The following is an 18,985-nucleotide window of genomic DNA, read 5'->3' as shown; positions in this document are numbered from 1 at the left end:
TACATTACATACATTACATTTATTTTATATTATTATGCATTTTATTTGAATATTCTTATTGATGATCATTACATACAATTACGAAATTGGAATTCGAAAAAAACTGTACATTAATACAGGTGTGTCTCACCTCTTTTAGAATACAATTTTTAACAATATCTAAATATTTACTGTGAGAAATCGCGAAAAGCGACAAGACCAGCAATTCTGTATTGTTATTATAATATTTTCGTTTTATGTTTATAAGATGTACAATAAAGTCATAATTAAATAAATTAAAAGTATTAATTTGGAGACAGAAAGTCGTTCAATATTTGGCTTTACTATGTATTAAAGGTGATTATATTAACATTATTTGCATTTTTTGTTTAATGTCAATCAGCGTGGTCATTATTGATCACCTTTTGGCACGGGCTAAGAAAGTACCTTATTCTTTTCATTTCATACAGCTATTAATCTCACATGATTGGAGCCTGTCATTTTTAATTGTTTTAGTTTAACATGCATTAAATGCGTAAAATTTATTACCAACACTCTTTTCATTAAACGCAATATTGAGAAGAAGCAGAAGAATATTACTAAAAGGTGCCGATCTACATTCACTCTGTGACTCGTTATAAAAGTACTTGCTTACTGACGAATAACCATTATCGTCATCGGTAAATCATGTAAATGAGTCAACAAATCAAGATCTACACAATACGCCCTGAAATTTTAGCAATGCTGTAATAGGATTTATTTATAATATACTTTTAATTTTGACATTTTTTATAATCTACTAAGTTATGGCGCATAAATAATATGTTAATAAAATGTATTGCGAAGCAGCCGTTGATAGCAATTTATTAAAAAAAAAAACATCTCGACGAATTTCTAGCATTTAAGTTATAAAAGCTCTTTTGTGTAAAATAAATTTAAAATTATCATCAGCGACACTTTCCCATAACAAAACACAGCATCGAAGAACGCTATGAAAATATCAAAAATTATGAGTTTAACCCCGTTAACGTCCGTTACTTAGTTGTTTTACTTTTTTAAATGCAGCAGAGTTGAAGTTAACTGCGTGTGTTGAACGATGACGATGCAACTGAAGTTTTTTATCCAAAGTAATGCGCAAAAAAACCGTTGAGACAACTCTAACACTTTATTGTATAAACTCAATGCAATCAATGACGAGACACGGCTAAATTCGTTTAGTTTTAAATTAAATTCAATTAATACATTTCTTTTAATTACATTTGAAATCGTTAATATTAACTCAGATTAAGATTTTTAACTGACGTGTCTTATTCTTGGTTTTTGACACATTTGTAATGTAACATTCTGCTACTCTTCATTAATAAATAGTTTCATAATTCATTCGGTAGCTACCAAATATAATACCCGTCTCTATTAAGAAGATAAGATAAGAAATGAAAGTCCGTTTACATTAAACATACAGGATAAGTAAAGTTGAGTTTGTTTTTTCTATTACCTTCATCACGTCAGCCAATATACGCCCAATGCAAGACACAGGCCTTCCCCAAAGATCGCTACTATGATCAGTCTTGCGCTGCCCGCATCGAACGACTTTTTGATACTATGATAGTTAAACTTTATTTAATTAAACATTGAAGTTTATAAGTTATACTAATGTTAAAAAACAAATGTCACTACGGTATTGTGTCAGTCAGTATAATATCAGGGTACCGAAAGGACATTTGTGGAAAACTAATTGGTTGGTTGTATTTTTAATTTATATAAAATGTGCGTAATGCGTCCATGTACTAGCAAAAAATGTTACCGTGTAATATACGTTGGTGGTTTGTTTACTTTTGACACAAAATGACGAAGTAAGATTTGTGTTTTATAATACACTTTCCTTCTTATTTTGAGTTAACGACCCCATGGGCAGGTCTGGAGCTTTAAATGTTAGAACTAATTAGCTTAATTGATTGAAACGGCTGATGGTTTGTTAAATAAAATGACAGTCAAATATGATTGCGCAAGAAAGCATTAACTGCACGAAAATTATTCTTTTTATAAATATGATGGTATTTCATGTTTAAGTGCACGATGCGTTCATAGCATTGAAAATGGCGTACGCTTGACGGCTCATCTGAAAAATGTAAAGTATAATTTAAAACTTTTTAAATAGAGTATTTTGTTCAGATAAAAATTACGTGAAATGCCCATATCGTGCCTATCTCAATATTAGTTACAAGTTCAACTCTTGTAGTTGTTGACTTGTACGTGTCTTTGGAGCAAGCAATCGAGCTATTGGAGTCTAACTTCAAAAAAGTGGTCAATTATCGAATTCTGTTCGGCTGGGCAGCGTTTGGAAAAGTACCACATCTTTTTCTCATTTAATTTCCACCAGTGCCCGAAGAAGAAAGTTTCCGACCAATATGAGCTACCAATAACGTATAGCACCGAAATGTGGCCTCTCACTTTGGGCCTCATTGGAGAGTTCGTAGTCGCTTAACGAGGGAGAGTTATGTTCAAGGTATACGGTTTTGGAGAAGTGACCACGGCAAGCGCAGCGTCGGAAGTCCAACCACAAGGCGGACAGATGATCTTGATTAGGTTGTTGGGAGGAGCTGGATGGAAATGTATGGGAGATGTACATGTCTAGCAGTGGACATCTAGCTGCTGAAATTATAATAATGATTATATATGATTTATATATAAGTATAATATTTAAAGTATATTTAAGTTCAATTAAGAAAATAGATCCGTCTTATAAATCGCTAAAAAAATTAAAATTATTGTATAAAGGATAAATATTAACCTCTGCGAATGTTTGCAGGTTAACGGTATGGAATATAGTTCTCATGCCTAGCGGGACGCTGCATCTTGTTAACATTAACAACACTGTCTTCCTTATTTCAACATCTGGTTGATTTTCCCAACCACACGAGTAGATAGCTTCACGCAGGTTATCACCCTGGTAAAAACAGTAGATACAATGATGGAAGAAATGTACTTTCGTTGTTATATATAAAAATATGATGTAATGTGACATTTAACTAATCGATTGTCTGATTTAAAAGTTTTGGTCTGGGACTTTTGTTATTCGTTAAATTAGACTATATTTGTATGATCCTAATTTTCAATAGAATAGTTTTAATTTCGCTTTAATTATGGACGTCATAATAACATGACTTTGTTCATTCTTATATTATATTATCAAATGCGTTATTGGAACAATCAATCTCGCTACTCCTTCTGTTCACTTTGGAATAATTTCCCTCTCCGAATAAGAGAGTTTGCAACTGTTAGATATTTAAAAAGATTCGAGGTCTATTGGAGGAAGAATATTAGAACAAATTATATACACACAAATAGCATATGTCTATGTGTTATTTATTTATATATTACATCTTCAAAGTATGTGTTTATTAGTAATTAGATAAAAGGTAATATTTTATAATATTTTTCATGCATATGGAGGATATAATATTTCATGTTTTTGATTATGTTTCGATTATATTTACAAACCTGTTGTCTCATTAAGTTTATTATTGCACAAAGTGTAACATAAATAAAATGAATAAATAAATAAAATACCTTTTCCATGAGAAGATTACTGTAGTAGCAAGGAATAAAAAAATGTATAAAACCAGCACAGAAGAAACAGAAAAATTCCAGGTTGAGCTCGTTGTGGTGCAGCGACTGAAAAATCATGTAATAAAAAATATAGGTTTTTACTTGCAATTAAGCAGATTATGTACAGGGCTATGAATTAGTTAAAATTTGAAAAAAATATATTTTAAAATATCTTACGTGTATTTCAATAATTGGTTATTTACAGGAGAGGTAATTTGTGAGATTTTTTTATAATTATATCATATTAACGACCACTGTTTTGATTATTGCATTCTTGTAAGAGTGTGGTAGTTTTCAAATAATACGACAGCAAAGAGACCGCAAGATCGCCGATATCTCTTCGGTGGTTTTTTATTTTTTTGACGTAGCGCATTTAATTCTTTAAATAATCCCATAAAGAGAAGCCTGCTGGGCATAGATCTGGTCTCCTGGCTACCGATGAGCTAGTTTCCAGATATGGCGACATTTGTTTGGAAATCAACTTTTCTGGAAACATTTCTTTGCCCACTGCCAGAGCCTCGTCGGATGTGTGACAAGTAGCTTTATCTTGCTGAAACCGTTACGATTCTAGGCAACATTTTCCAGAAGCATCGATACTAAAAGGACTCCCTTATGGCATGGTATCATCTAGCGTCACACAGTTGACAGTAAAACATTCCTATTTTGTTATTAAATTATTGAAGTCCGTTTACAGTTTTTGCAATAAACTAAGATATTTCGTTTACTCTTTAATTTAGAACATGTTACGCAACCAATTATAAGCAAACACTAAAAAACAAACAGTACAAAAAGAACAACCGTTTCAACCCTTAGACGCCCATCGGAAGTTATAGGCCTCCTCCAACGAGTTCTATTTAGGAATATACTATAATTGCCAAGCATGGCAGACGGGTTGGCTATCGCAATATTATAGTATGTAGAGGACTCTGCTGCCCATTCTCTGAAGACTTGTTTGTGACATGTGGTAATCCTATACAATTGATGCATAAAATGTGAATTATACCAGATCGTATCCCGGAAATCAAACCCGCGACATCCGATCGCAGATCTTAATCCTGTAGCGCTGGGCTACTACTGCTTGCAAACAATACAATAGAGATATTAATAGAGGTTAATACTTAATATCAGGAGAATTTGATAGATAAAATAAATAATAAGCTAAGTTTTACTCAAATAAATTAATCGTAGATATACTTACTTGAACAATTTGAAAAGCAGCTAAAGGCAGTATGAATGTAGTAGTTTTCATGTTGATTTCAAATAACTCTATAAAGTTAGATCGAACGGAATTAAGAAAGCTGAAATTTGTAAATAAATAAAAAAGGGTTTATGACTTTTTGTTACAATTTTATTAAAATTAAATAATAAAAAAAAATTACTTTTACCTGTACAATGTTTGCATTTTCCTATTGATAATTTTTAAATTTCTACGTATTTCATTAACGTCGGTTACAATAACCATTAGATTCCTTATGTGCAGATTTAAAATCTCAATTTGACCACAAACATGTAATAATAATATAGGAGCAAGAGGATCAAACCCAACGTACATCGAGGTTGCATATAAATCAAAACTAAAGCAAAGTAAAAATAATAAACAAAATACATAGAGATCTTCTTTTTGGGCATCAATGATTTTTGGATACGACATATCAAACATCGGAGTAAGTTTGAAGTCTCCTTGACAGTAAGAATGAATCATGATATAAAACGCTTTTAGTGGAAACATAACGCCCGTAGAGCATGCGGCTACAAACCAAAACATATAAACATGTTTGCCTCTTTTTATGTAATATAAAACTATTTTCTTCTCTTCACTTGTGTATTGTTTAACAGCTGTAGTGTAGTCTTTGTCGATGGAATTAATAAGATTTATAAATGAATCTTGGTGACGAATAAGAACAAGATATTTAAAAATAACCATGAAGAAAATTATCGTCATGGATACATTTTTGAATACTTCTGTATATTTTTTATTACGAATGTCGTAATAAATAACTGAGTTTATAAGAAAATAGCAACAAAAGAATGACAGAGTATTTAAAAAAATGAACTTGGCCAACCATTTCTTGTCGCGAGGTATAGAGGGGTGAGAACCATTGAATCGTAAAGCGAGGTTGCATGTTTTAAATGCATTTTCAAAATTCAATATCATTTTCTTAGGGCTTAGAACCAAAGAAACTTAAAAGGTAACGTTCAGCAATATACGATGACAATAAGTACTGCAATATAAGCTCGGTTGACTTTAATCAGGGCTTTATGTGCGAATCCCTGAATGTGTTAGTGACAATACAATAACAAGTTAACAAGTCATTGAAGAGTAATTTTATGACTGTTTTGATTAACGATCTAGCTCTATCATTTCACAGGCATAAATGTTTAACAGTAAATAGGCCTTCAGTTATAAGGATGTTTGACTTACAAATATTTAGGCTTTTATTTTCACATAATTAGATATTATAAAACGTATTTTTTAACTACAAATCTATAATAAAGTTTTAATTAGACAAACTAGATTAAAATTCGTTATTAATAATTAGATTTAAACATATTTTCATCGCTCTCTGGAATCATCAAACACAAACAGATATTATTTTAAAATACAGTTTTGTGTCAATAATTATTTTTTTTAATTACAGAACATTTTGTAACTTATAAAAATGTTTTCACAACTCAAAATATGTAAACATGACATGTCCAAAATAAGATTTAGTATCAATGAACTCTAACAATTTTTTTTTCTTCTTACATTGTTGAACGTCATAAAATTTAAATTTGATGTTTGAAAATATAGAAAGAAATTTATGAATAGCATTTGCAGCATACGATATTTCGCTGAGTGCTTGTCTAGCGGTTGGTAATTGAGTTGTCAGTGATAACAGCTTGATGTTTTTATGTGTATCGTCTGCAAGTGACATCTACGGCAACCGTGTTTATAATGAGACATATATTACATAATTCATATCGTAATTTGCACTTCAATTGTGATGAACTGTACTTTCATTGGTAATGCCATTTACCATAAAAATGAAGCACATTTCTTGTTAAGGTTCTTGTATGACTTTACTTCCAACACGATTACATAAATTTAAAATTAAATCATACAATTAATGTTTGGATGCAGGCAGTCTTCAACCGTTCCTCTTAGAAATCCAGTAGTGAAGTGTCTGCAGTTGAAATGACAACGATTAGCGGATGTTTCTGTTAATGTTCCTGTTCTACTTAACGTGCAGACTTCACAGTGACCAGAGCAATAATTAAATTATTAATTTAAATTCACACGTAGTCGCAACTGCATACAAAATAAAATATAAAAAACTCTGGCTGTTATAACACGTTTAATAATACGGCAATATATTATATATCTTCTCTATAAATAATAGAAGCATTTCAGAGTTTTCCCGTTACTTCTATTAAAACATTTAATGTTTTTGGAAGCTGTTGTAACGTTAGCCGTAGAAATTCTCCTGAAAAATTGGATAATGCTATTATCGATGGGGTCGTTGTTCGGACTTCACTCGCACTTTCCAATGAAAACACTAATACATATCGAGAAATCAACTTGAGGTATCCTCCCGAGAGTCTGTGTTCCCTGTTACTGCACATAGCGGCCGCTTGAGCTTGTTGGCGACCCGATCTGGTGAAATATTTAATACCACGAACTCGGGCTTAGTTATTATAAAAGGGTTTAGGTTAACCTTTAATGCTCTGTCGCTGTAAATGTCAAAGAACAGTATTAGTAAATGCCAAAAAAAGTATTGATTACCATATGGATATTCTGCCTAACTGGTTCTTAATTCTTACGGCGCAGTTAGTTCATTCCCAAAGTCCCGATAGCTCTGTAAAATGTTTACCTATTAATAATGCTGTGCAGCCGACTCGGAATAAGACAAAGTTATAATTAATTTACCAAGCATGTAGTCCATTATTAGTTTAAAGCAGTTCGTTAGTGAGCATAGAACAAGTTACATACTAAAAGAGATTACTAAAAGAAGTTAATTTAAGAGTTGTGATTAATTTTTTACTTCCTTGTTATGGTCTAAAGTGTTTTTTAACTCTCTGTTAGCCATTTAAAAAGACTATGGTTCTCAGGTTAAAAATAATTATTTCAATGATCAATTAATTGAACACAAATAATAAATACATACAATATAAATATATAAAGAAATACTCGTAGTACCTTTAATATTTTAAGTTTTAAAAAGTAAGTAAGTACTCTAAAAACTACTTCCTTTACCATCATCGAAAACTAATTGTGACTTTACCTGCAACGAGATGTTAAAAATATTAAACGCATATTATCGCTGAAACTATTTTTTTGTTGTCGACTATACGTAAAAATAAATGGGAGAAATATTTGATGTACAAAAAAGATAAGCAGAGTACTTTTTCCAATTTTTAAAAAAAATATTTCGTTTATTTAAAAGAAACACAAACCTTTTATTAGCATTTCATCGCACAAATAATTTATCTGTAAAATAAACTCTTGAGGCCTATTCGCAAATTCAAGATGTTCGCCTAATATATATTTTTGTGAGACTTTTGTAAATACGTATATACTAACGAAAATCGTAAATCACATGGATAATATAAACTAGTGGAAATTTGTGATGATTCCGAAAGGATCGTCACGCGACTCTGTGTACGTGTGCAGATAAAGTAAAACGTGACCGCTGTTTCAAATGCGAATAATTCGTTATTTAAATATTACACTTAACTTTGCATCAAAGTGTGGATCTTTTTAATTTTTAGGTTTTATTAATAAATATTTAGCACTTAGTATGTAACGTGAGTTTTTAAACTTCACGGATCTTGAGTTTGCTATTCGAAAGAGCTTTTAAAATTACAAAGAAAAGAGGAGCTTCTCAAGGCGCGTTCAATCAGTGAGAGGGATTGAGAGTACGTGAGATTACATAGTTCAATTATACGGGAAGTATCGTATGTTGATCTTCAGATACTACTTCTTCCGTTTTACAGTGGATTGCTATGGTTCATTTTTATTATTGTAAACTGGTATTGATGAAATCGGTTTTATTATAACTTTGCAAGAGTATTAAAATTTATTTCTGCACGTATGTACAAATGCTATGATTTTTAATTTTTATAATCGGAAAAAGAATGTTCTAAAATGTCTTTTGTATATCAAATAAAAATAAAACGATATGTAATGAATATGATATTATGACGTTTAAAGTCCAGTAAACTCTTTAAAAAAATATGAACCGAAAGAACGAGTAAGCTATAGCGATATTGTTTTCTCTAGATAAAAGAATACACTTTAAGATATGATTGGGGCAGAGGTTTAATTGTTAACCTAAAAGTACGCCAACTTATTAAAATCAGTTAAAGTTACAGCGTCATCATAATCATTTCAGGCAAATTACTATTGCGGAACACAGACCTCCCATGATCACAAAGAGAATCGCTTGGAAGCTGCCCGCATCTAACATATTTCGCAGAAAAAGGTCGTAGGCCCATCTTGGCCGAGGAAGTTATTCGCTTGCTGGTCGCATTTATGTGTCCATTTGTTCTGTGCATTGTTTGGGCTTCTCACTACCGTTAAGGAATAAATATTTTTTATCGTATAAAAGGGTGTGTTCTGTCGACAGCTCTTTGTATATGTATGCCGATTATATAGTAACCGAAGTTATGCAAGAAGTTGACATGACGTAGGCATAATCTTGAACAGCTAGCTCGAGAATAACATGCGCTATTCATACCATGCAGAATTTGTCTTTTTGTAAAGACGCACTGAAGTTTATTGAGCTTAATAAGACTTTTTTATTGAACACAATTGTTTATGTTATTAGAAACGTTAAATCACTTTGGGATAAAAGTTTATTTTAAAAATAATAAAAAATAATATATTGTAACTTTTTATGTTTTCATTGAACAAAAAACTCAAAAAAAAGCATTTTTACATGAAACCGATTTTTACTATAATTAAAAAACTAAAACATATCAGACCATGGTGCCCATACTAAAAATATTTGTGTAGGCTAACTCTATCGCACTTACAAATATCTACTCTACTACATCGCACCCCGTATATAATTCATTTGAGAAAATTGTTTTAAGTCTAATTATATTAGGTGGTAGACGAAAAATATTGTAATGAACTGTAATAATACCGAGGAGGTGAAAATTAGTCTATAAGATATTTATATCGTCTATAATGTCTATAATTAGCCTATTTTAGATAGATCCTTAATTATGCGTTAAGTGAATAAAAATGCGTAAATAATATTTGCGACATTCAGGGAAATATTTACCTCGGTGAAATAAAGAAACCTATAGTACTTTGTACTAGGAATGAAGATTACTAAAATCATAAATAATAATCTAAAGGAAAGTTTAATTCAAAAGGCAACCGATCTATGGGGAAAGCATATGCCATGCAGTGGGCGTCTACCGGCTGGAAAGAAGAAGAGAAGACTTGAAAAGAGGAGAGACTATTAATTCAATACTCTACAGAAATAGTACTGCCTCTGCAAAAAATCTCGTTCTGTACTACAGCGTTAAGAAGTTCGCCAAAATGCAAACCTTTAAGAAGAAAACGCATTACAAGAAGAACATCAAAATTTATTTAAATAGTTCCGCTTTGACAAAATGTTAACATTAAAGAAACATAAAAGAATTATGCTAACCGAGCAAGGTTAGAGTCCCGCAAGCACTGTAATTTAATTACCGTAAATGAATTTCGAGCCTACAACTGGCATAATAATAGGTTAACTAATTCAATTTCATAGTCAATGAGAACACTCGTGTTGAATTCGTGATTTATTTTAGGGCTTCTTTTGGAAGAAAGAGATGTACTGAATGAATATGTAATTTATTTAACGTTGAAACATCCTTACTGAAAGATTTCTAATCTTTAACCATTTCTGATAAGTAAAAATGATACCAAGCGGCAATGGTAGCCCAGTAGTACAGGACCGGGATACAATCTTATATTATTTACAGTTTGTGCGTTATTGTATAGGATTGTCATTGCTCACAAATAAGTACCATAATACCTACCACACGAAGATCGCTAATCCGCCCGCTAAGCGTGGCGGTTATGATACATCCTCCCATAGATATCTTAGGCCTATGCCTTGTACTGGGCGTCTATGTACCGAAGTGACGAAAAATAATACCCAAAGATGTATGGTTCATAAATGTATTAAAAGAATTGAATATTAATGTTTAGTTTATAATAAAATTTCCTCCAGATACAATTGGAAACGCAATGGTGTGAGCTACTGCTTTGAAGTGTTATACAGAATAATTGTACACGGGTTTTATACCTGTGACCAAGATATAAGGGCTAACTATATAGCTCATTTGCCCGTAGAAAAACTTTTAAAACTTTTACACCCATTTCCAATTAGCCATAAAGTGTTTACTCTGAAATAATTTACAGTAATTTATTTTTCTTTCGGAATGCGAAAATTCAATAACCTCTGGTAGTACAAAGTCTGCAGGGACAGATAGTAAACCATTATTAATTTTAATATATACGGAAATCCAAACTTGAATACGCTTTTTACGCTTCCGATTTTAATTGATTTTTGGTCAGGGTGTACTACACATTAATAGACAGCATACATTCACTCCCTTAAAGCCTTCACACCTATAACCGACCAGGCTATATAACTCCTTACGCTCTACGTCATATCTTTAATTTTTTTTATTAATGGGATTACGACGAACTTTCTGGTTAGGAAAATAGGTAATTCCTCTTCCCCTGAATTTAATGTATCGTTATCTAGAACACGGAGTCATTACCCTTTATAATTTAAAACATAGTAACTGTTTAAGCTAGTTACCAAATTGTCACATCGTTAATTTCGACCCACGTCTCGGTGATTTAATCGTATTAGTTAGTACTAGGTTAGAACTTATCACTAGAGTGATCTCTATAAATAAAGATCCTTCATGAGTTAGGGAAGATTAAATACCCTGTTGGTGTGCACAATGCAAAAGGTTTGTGAACGATCCCAAGTTGCAGCTTACATCTCTAACCGTTGTACCCTTACTTTGAATTACATCTTAATGCATATTAACGATGAAGAATAACGTCACGAAGGAACTAATATATTTATGACCCAAGCCTTCGATATACGGAGTGATTAATTATAGATGTATTAATAAATTCTGGCAATAAAAGTCTGCACACAGTAATTGAATATTAATTTTACAATGTAGCAATACGAATTTTGCAAATGTTTTTCCTACTATATTTTCATTATGTTATTTATCATTTCCAAAACCTGGATTTTTGGATAAGGTACACCATACATAAATTGATAAGAGACGAGTTACACATTCACCCCTTCAAAGCTTTTATATCTATAGCCAATCACTCTGTACATATGACAACCGGTCTACCATTGCAGATTTCGGATCTCAACAACTATGCAAAAGGAGGCTTGTTTATTAACAGTTGGGAACTTTACAAAGCTAACAACGACATTCAGAACAACTTCAGCTACCGCTTACCTTTAAGTTTTTTTCAGTTGTACTTTGCAGGGGTTTATTTATAAAATGTAGACTAGCATTATTTATGTCTTAACCTTGCCTTTTTAAATTTCGTTCATTTTCATTTCAGTATTAATAATTAACTATTGTAATAAAATATACAGGTTAATGAATAAAGGTGTAAAAATTTTCAAAGTGTGAATGTAATTCTGAAACTATTTTCAAATTCGACAGACCAATAGCTTCTGGCAGTAAAAAACCTGCAGGAGCAGATTGTTATTGTTGGTTGATTCTAGTTTATAATTTTTTTTTATCTGTGGCAATCGGAATTTCGTAAACGTCTTTTCTACCTATATTACGAGTATCATTGTGTAATTAATTATTCCTCAAAACTACTGACGTTTGCATAGGATGTACCTTATAATAATTGACAGCAAATGAGCTATTTATTCACCCGATTGAAGCTTTTACACTTATAACTAATCATTTTGTATGTTAGTTACTATTATGCCGTTAATGTTCCCTTTATATCTATATTTAAAATAAAATTAGAATTGTTATTACGAGTATACACCTATGCTACGCATGTCAGAAATGTAGGTTTAAAAAGACCAGATATTATAAAATACCAGTGACATATTTTCCCTAGACAAACTTGTTGAAGATCTTAATAAAAATATAGAGTTTATCATATCCTTCTCAGTATTATAATTGCCGGCCCATTTGGTACCTTTACATTCTTAGTATATACGTTACCTTTTTTAAAAGATATTGTAGCGAAATTTGTAATATTCTAAGTGAAATTTACATTCCAAAATAGTAGCATTACAATTGATATAGCTCTTTAAAGCAATTTTAAGCAAAGGGCAGAACTTAAGGAGAGAAATTCCAACTAGTTTATACATGGCTTTAAACTGCTTTCAAAGCAGTTTAAAACTTTACTCGCCTTGTATGCAATTTGCCAACTTCGCATTGGCACATTTTAAATATCATATGAATTATTTACAATGTAAATATTATAAAAAATTATTATTTATTAGAATCAAAATCAACTAATGGATTTTACTATGTTTTAAAATACCAAACTGTACAAAGTAGTTTTCTAACCCAAAATATGAATGGTTTCTAGGAAAGCTAGTGTCCACCTAAAAGACCTTCCAGTCGCAGATAAAATATGTGTATGTACTTTAAATGACGGAGCAAGAACTAATTATCAACATTTCAGCCATAGGTCGTCCGATGCTAGTCTTAAGTTGGTCTTATTTATTTCCAAGAGGACCGGTTGAAAGTATCGTGCATCGAACGTGACGATCTTAATAAGTTTATTTGTCCACCTTTTTGGTGGACTTTCTTACTCGCTGCGCTTGTAGATCAGTGGTCTGCAAGATCCAGAACTGTATTCTGCTTCTGCCACTTAAACGTGCCAATCCAAATGCTCAGTTACTAGAAAAAGGATTGGGTTAAGCATCTTCAGCGCTCTGGCACCCCATGAAGCTATAAATGCTTACACTATATATTAGAACATCATATATTCAAAATTTTACGATGAACTTGTGTTATAAACTATGGTGTAAATTTTTATTTAACTTACATATATTTTTACAACCTGTAATGAATGTCTGCAGGTATAAACTAATGATTAATGGTTTATCTAACATTATTAAATGTGTTTTTAATTTATTTATCTAGTATTTTGTGAGAATGTGAATGAATGTGGAAAATTTTCGCAAAATTTATTCAGAAAACTATACAATACAAAATTTTGTAAGTAACCTACTTTTGGTGAGTTACTATGTAAGTTCCTAGTGTCTTTGTATTTTCTACTACTGGCTTAATGTCCTGTGTTTTAACAAAATATTTGACGTGACACCAAAGTCGACTTCTAATTATCGCAACGCTTGTCATCGGTTTACGTTATTTTATATACACCTACGTTATTTTATAAAACTTGAGAATTTCTCAGCGCAAGTACCTGACACAAGTAGAAGTGATGATCGACTATGAAGCCATAAAGGAGGCTTTGGCAGGTAAGAAGTATCAAAACGTGTGTAAAAACCAACTTACTTTCTTTGAATTATAAAGCTAGACTTTTTTGAATATGTTCTTCACACATCAGAAATATTTAATTCATTACCAGACCCTTTACAATGTAAAGTTTACACGGTGGCAATCTTTTGCAAACAGCCGTAAACTTTAAACGGTATGCATTAAAGTTGAATTTTACTTATATAACTATAACTTGGGTAGTTACAAGAAAATCTTTCATCATGACCGGTTTGATAGATCCATTCTCTAGTCAGACTGTCGGTACTTTTAGTTTCTATAATAATAATTAGTTTATTATATTAGAAATTCATTCAAGGAAGTGGAAGATGTGATGTCTTTCTCAAAGAAAACTTAAAAAACTCATCGTAATTTGAGATCAAATCCAAATTTGGAGCTTTGTCTGGACGTGATTTTTTTTAGTTTTAATGACTATTATATTAATGAATTTTATTAGTTCACATTTACGGGTTTAATTAGTTGTTGAGTTAGCAAATCTATTTTAAATAATGTGTATTCAACTATCGCTTTTATATTTATTTCCACTAACCTCATTCACTAATAGTTAAAAAAATACAAAAATATTTTTAGATCGGAATAAATTTCCATCAGGTTGTCCATTTCGACGGCGAATTGATTAAAATTTCATTGAACAGTGTATCGATATAAAATGACTAAATTTAGTACATATTGGATTATTCTTTGTTTCGACTAACTATAATTTACTTACGCGTTACTCAATTCCCTTTTTTTATCCAATATTCTAAAAATATTAATAAGACTAGGCACAGTAATAACTTTTTTATTACATTGTACTATATACTAGACATGAAGTAGTGATTGTAGTTTTTAATTGCAGATAGAAAGAATTTGCAAAATTAAAAATAAACATTGCTTCTACATTGTGTAGTTAATTTGTATTAATACTTTCATTTATACGAAGGCTTTTAGAAGAATAAAATTTACTCGCAGGCCAAAAAAGGTCAATGACCATTAAAATTTAGAAATTAAACCTGTGTTGCGTTTATTATATTGAATATAGCATAAGCTTGACGGCATACCTGTAAATATTATAATAATACATATATAATAGTATTTATTATATACTATATCTAATAACTATATATATCAATACATTTTTATAAAAACATGTAGTTATATGCTCCCATTGCGTAAATATTTTCTTTTAGTGATGAAATTTAGTATGGTATGTCTAAATACTGCGGGGCAACAAAAGCGGAGGTAAAATCTCTTGGTCATCTTTTCGCGCTTTTGGTTGAAACTAAACTTTTTTTACATTGTTCTTAGTTTAATAAGCCAACAGTCAATAAAACATTCAGTTATTATTCGCCGGTTCAGTCACGTCATGTATAATATAAGCTATTGTTTGTAACTTATTTGCAGCCCTGATATACTATGATGGTACAACTTCTAGCTGAAAAAAACCTACTATCTAGTACCATTTGGTGAAACAATTACCTCTGCACAAGTTTCAAAGTTAAGTGGATAGAATATTGTTTTTATGCCTAACGGAATATTGCATCTTGTAAGCATCAACATAATGGTCTTCCTTATTTGAATATTTGTGTTATTTTCCCAACCACAAGCGTAAATTGCTTCTCTTAAACTATTGCTCTGCAAGAAAATAAATATATTTTTATTACATAATAGTTGGGTAATGAGGGACAAAAATATTGACTTAAGAACACTTCCTAATTTGCAAATGACAAATGTAGACTGACGTTTTACCCCCGTGTGAACGCATCCTTATATCGTTATCACTAACCATTTCTCTTAGTGAGTAGAGTGTATTTGATTTGTAAAAACATTTCCTTTTTTTCTTGAAAGAATCCTCGTCACATTTGAATCGAGTTAAAAATATCAATAACACTCATAAATTTTACATAATTTAGTTAAACACGTATTCAACAGTCACCCTGAGAGCAATAGAGAGGGCTGTGCTCAAAGCTTCACAGCGGGATCAATCAGAAATGAGAAAATCCGCACAAGAGCCGCAACACAAGTCATTGTGGCGATATTTGAGGGGGCCCTATGCTTTGCGGTGGACGTCTATAGGCTAATATGATGATGACATGATATTTAAATTACTGGTATATAATTTCTGCATAATATTTAGTGTTGAAGGATACAAGCTAAAAAAATTTACTCGTGCAACAAAAGTAAAAATTAAAAATAAAGTAAATACCTTATCTGTAAGTAAATTACCATAGTAGCACGGTATGAAAAACTGTATAATACAGCCTAAAAACAAGCACAAAAATTCCATGCTGAACTGCAAGCGATGTAGTGACTGAAAATACAAAACAAGGATTTTTTATCACGTAAAAAAGTTACAATTAAACGAATTGATATGTTAGTGTTGAAACGACACTTATATATTTTTCTTTTAACAGACTGCGCCACAATTTTGGCAAGTTTATAGTAAGTTACTGTAATATCCCAATTTTTACATCTCATTATCAATTAATTATGTATGATTTCTCCGTACAAGCAAATCGGAATGTAATCCGAAAGATTACAACTATGTCACTATTTGTCAGGAGTTAATTTAAAAAAAGTCAAAAAATTATTTAAATTAAAATATTGGTAAAATTTCACAGCAGAAAAGTAGTAAATAAGCAGTGATTTTATTTATAATTTTTTATTAAATGGTTTGTTCCTATATTAAATAAACAAAAAATAATATACCATAATGTTACTCACCTGAACAATTTGAAACGCTACAAAGGGCAATAAACACATCATGCTCTTCATAATAAACTCTAAGAGTTCGATGAATGTGGACTGTACAGAATGAAGAAAGCTGTAAAAGTACTAGTTATTAGAATTTTTTTTTTAAATCTGATAAATTTAACAGTCTATTACTCACATGTGCAGCGCCTGTAACTTTCGGTTAATATTTTTTAATTTTTCATGAATTTCCCTTTCAGTTGCTTTATCCAGCATTAGTTTTTGAATTCGCAGATTAAGGATATCTATTTGACCGCAAATGTGTAAAAGGAATATAGATATCAAAGGATTAAAGCCAACATACGTTGAGGTTGCGTGAATGTTAACAATAATAAAAATTAAAAATATACATAAATATACACCGATCTCGTTTTTATGCATTTCAATAAATGTTGGATAATTCATTTCAAATATTTGTGTACGTTGAAATTCCCCGTCTATAGCAGATTTGATCATTAGAATTATTGGTTTCAAAGGAAACATTGCGCCGGTAGTACAACCAGAAATTAGCCTATATTTACATATTTTTGATCCCTTTTTCGCATATTGTAGTACTATTTCCTTTTCTTCCGATATGTGTCGTTCCATTGCTATATAGTCTTCATCGATAAAGTTTACAAATTTTTTGAATGACTCCTGGTGACGCAGTAATAAATAATTATTAAAAAAAACTGTTGTGAAAATGGTTACAATAGTAGTATTTTTAATAGCCTCCTCGTAACCACCGTTGCGAATATCGTAAGTAACGACAGAATTGATAAGAAAAATTAAGAAAATCGTTGTAATAGAGTTATAAAATAATATCTTTGGTATCCTGTTCTTGTCAATGGGGAAAGTCGAATATAAACCAATGACACGTAAAGCAGAAACTAAGATCCTAAACTCATGACTAAATTTTAAAGCCATGTTTTTAATTTAAAAAATCGAATGTATCGCGTAAGGATTACGTCCAGCAAGAAATAGATATAAAGGAAATAATGAAAGCGTCCCCTACGTACATTGTTCTAGGTTTGGCGTGAGAGAAATTCATTGTGTGTTTGACATAAAAATTAATTAATTACAACTTCACCTAATAAAGGGTAATTTTAATTCTAAAAAATTAAAAGAGCGTATTAATTGTTAATAAAAAGGAGAGACACCGTCGTTTTAATATCTGGTATAATGATTACTATGTTTCTTTTATCGCGAAAAAAAAGTGACTCAAGCAAAAATTGTTTTAATTGAGAGTTTTATTATAAATGGGTGAAAATTAACAGTTGTTTGAAATTATTCATGATACTGCGACAATTTTATTCATAATTGCTTACGCATCGAGAAGTTTCACATTTTAATTATTTGACAAAAAATAGTTGTAATTTACTAATCGGTGCAGTTTAAATATTTGCATGCATACCTCCTGCATATTATCTCTAAACAACCCGTAGTTTATGTTCAATTATTACGTTGCGTTCTCCCGGTTGAACTGCAATAACAGTTGAATTTAGCATAACAGTAGCTAAATAATTATTTATGTACAATTTTGACTGATTATCAAGAGCAAATAAAGATATTTATTATTATAATTTTGATTTTGAAACTATTACTGTTAAAAGAGTTTTTATGTTATGAGTAAAATGCAAAAAGATTGTCGGTATAAAATTTTGTATTATTTTTTGGAAGAAATTGGAAGACATAGTCTTTTTCTTGACGTAATTTTCGTATTGAAAGGATAAGCGATTAAAACATATTCAGATGTTGATCTTGAAAATCTAATTCAACGAATGTATATTCAGCAACCACTTTTATATTTATTTCCATTAACCTCTTTTGGTACTGTCGTAAAAAAATACGAGAGCATTTTTAGGTCGGAATAAATTGTCATTAGGTTATCCAAATGACTTTCGCCGACGAATAGATTGAAACTCAATTGAACGGCGTATCGATATAAAATTACCAAATTTAGTTCACAATAGATTACTCTGTTCAAAGACTATTACGTGTCACTTATTATTAAATTTTGTTTAAATAATAATAAATTTAGTTTAATATTAAATTAAAAAAAATTAATAATATGTTATTAAATATTGAGCAGTGGTTGCTCGGCGGTAGAGAACTGAGACTTGCGTTCGCTCACCGCGGGTTCTATTCCCGGGATACAATC

General features: G+C 31.0%; 1 protein-coding gene across 1 annotated transcript; it reads right to left on the bottom strand.

Annotated features, from left to right (window-relative positions):
* Positions 1–2,044: 2,044 nt before the first annotated feature.
* Positions 2,045–17,751, bottom strand: LOC137931833 (uncharacterized). Its single transcript, XM_068775343.1, has 11 exons — positions 16,996–17,751; positions 16,819–16,929; positions 16,301–16,405; positions 15,574–15,729; positions 15,108–15,155; positions 6,338–6,506; positions 4,974–5,769; positions 4,787–4,886; positions 3,550–3,654; positions 2,771–2,926; positions 2,045–2,098 (listed from the first exon to the last, which is right to left on the bottom strand). Exons 1-11 carry the CDS (start codon positions 17,749–17,751, stop codon positions 2,045–2,047), a joined length of 2,556 nt encoding a protein of 851 aa, XP_068631444.1.
* Positions 17,752–18,985: the final 1,234 nt, after the last annotated feature.

This window comes from Battus philenor, unplaced genomic scaffold (assembly GCF_028537555.1).
Source record: "Battus philenor isolate CCGP_79_NKW_IND1 unplaced genomic scaffold, ilBatPhil1.0.hap1 SCAF_8, whole genome shotgun sequence".
Lineage (NCBI taxonomy): Eukaryota > Metazoa > Arthropoda > Insecta > Lepidoptera > Papilionidae > Battus > Battus philenor.
This window is presented reverse-complemented; position numbering and strand designations above follow the sequence as displayed.

What these genes read in the sequence shown, in the direction of transcription:
- LOC137931833 (XM_068775343.1), bottom strand. Translation starts at nt 17,751, where the DNA reads ATGGCTTTAAAATTTAGTCATGAGTTTAGGATCTTAGTTTCTGCTTTA. An exon ending in ACTTTGAAACTTGTGCAGAG is followed by an intron (nt 15,156 to 15,573) that starts GTAATTGTTTCA and finishes TAATATTTACAG; the next exon opens with GTATGCCGTCAAGCTTATGC. An exon ending in ACCTGCAAACATTCGCAGAG is followed by an intron (nt 2,099 to 2,770) that starts GTTAATATTTAT and finishes TACATTTTTCAG; the next exon opens with ATGAGCCGTCAAGCGTACGC.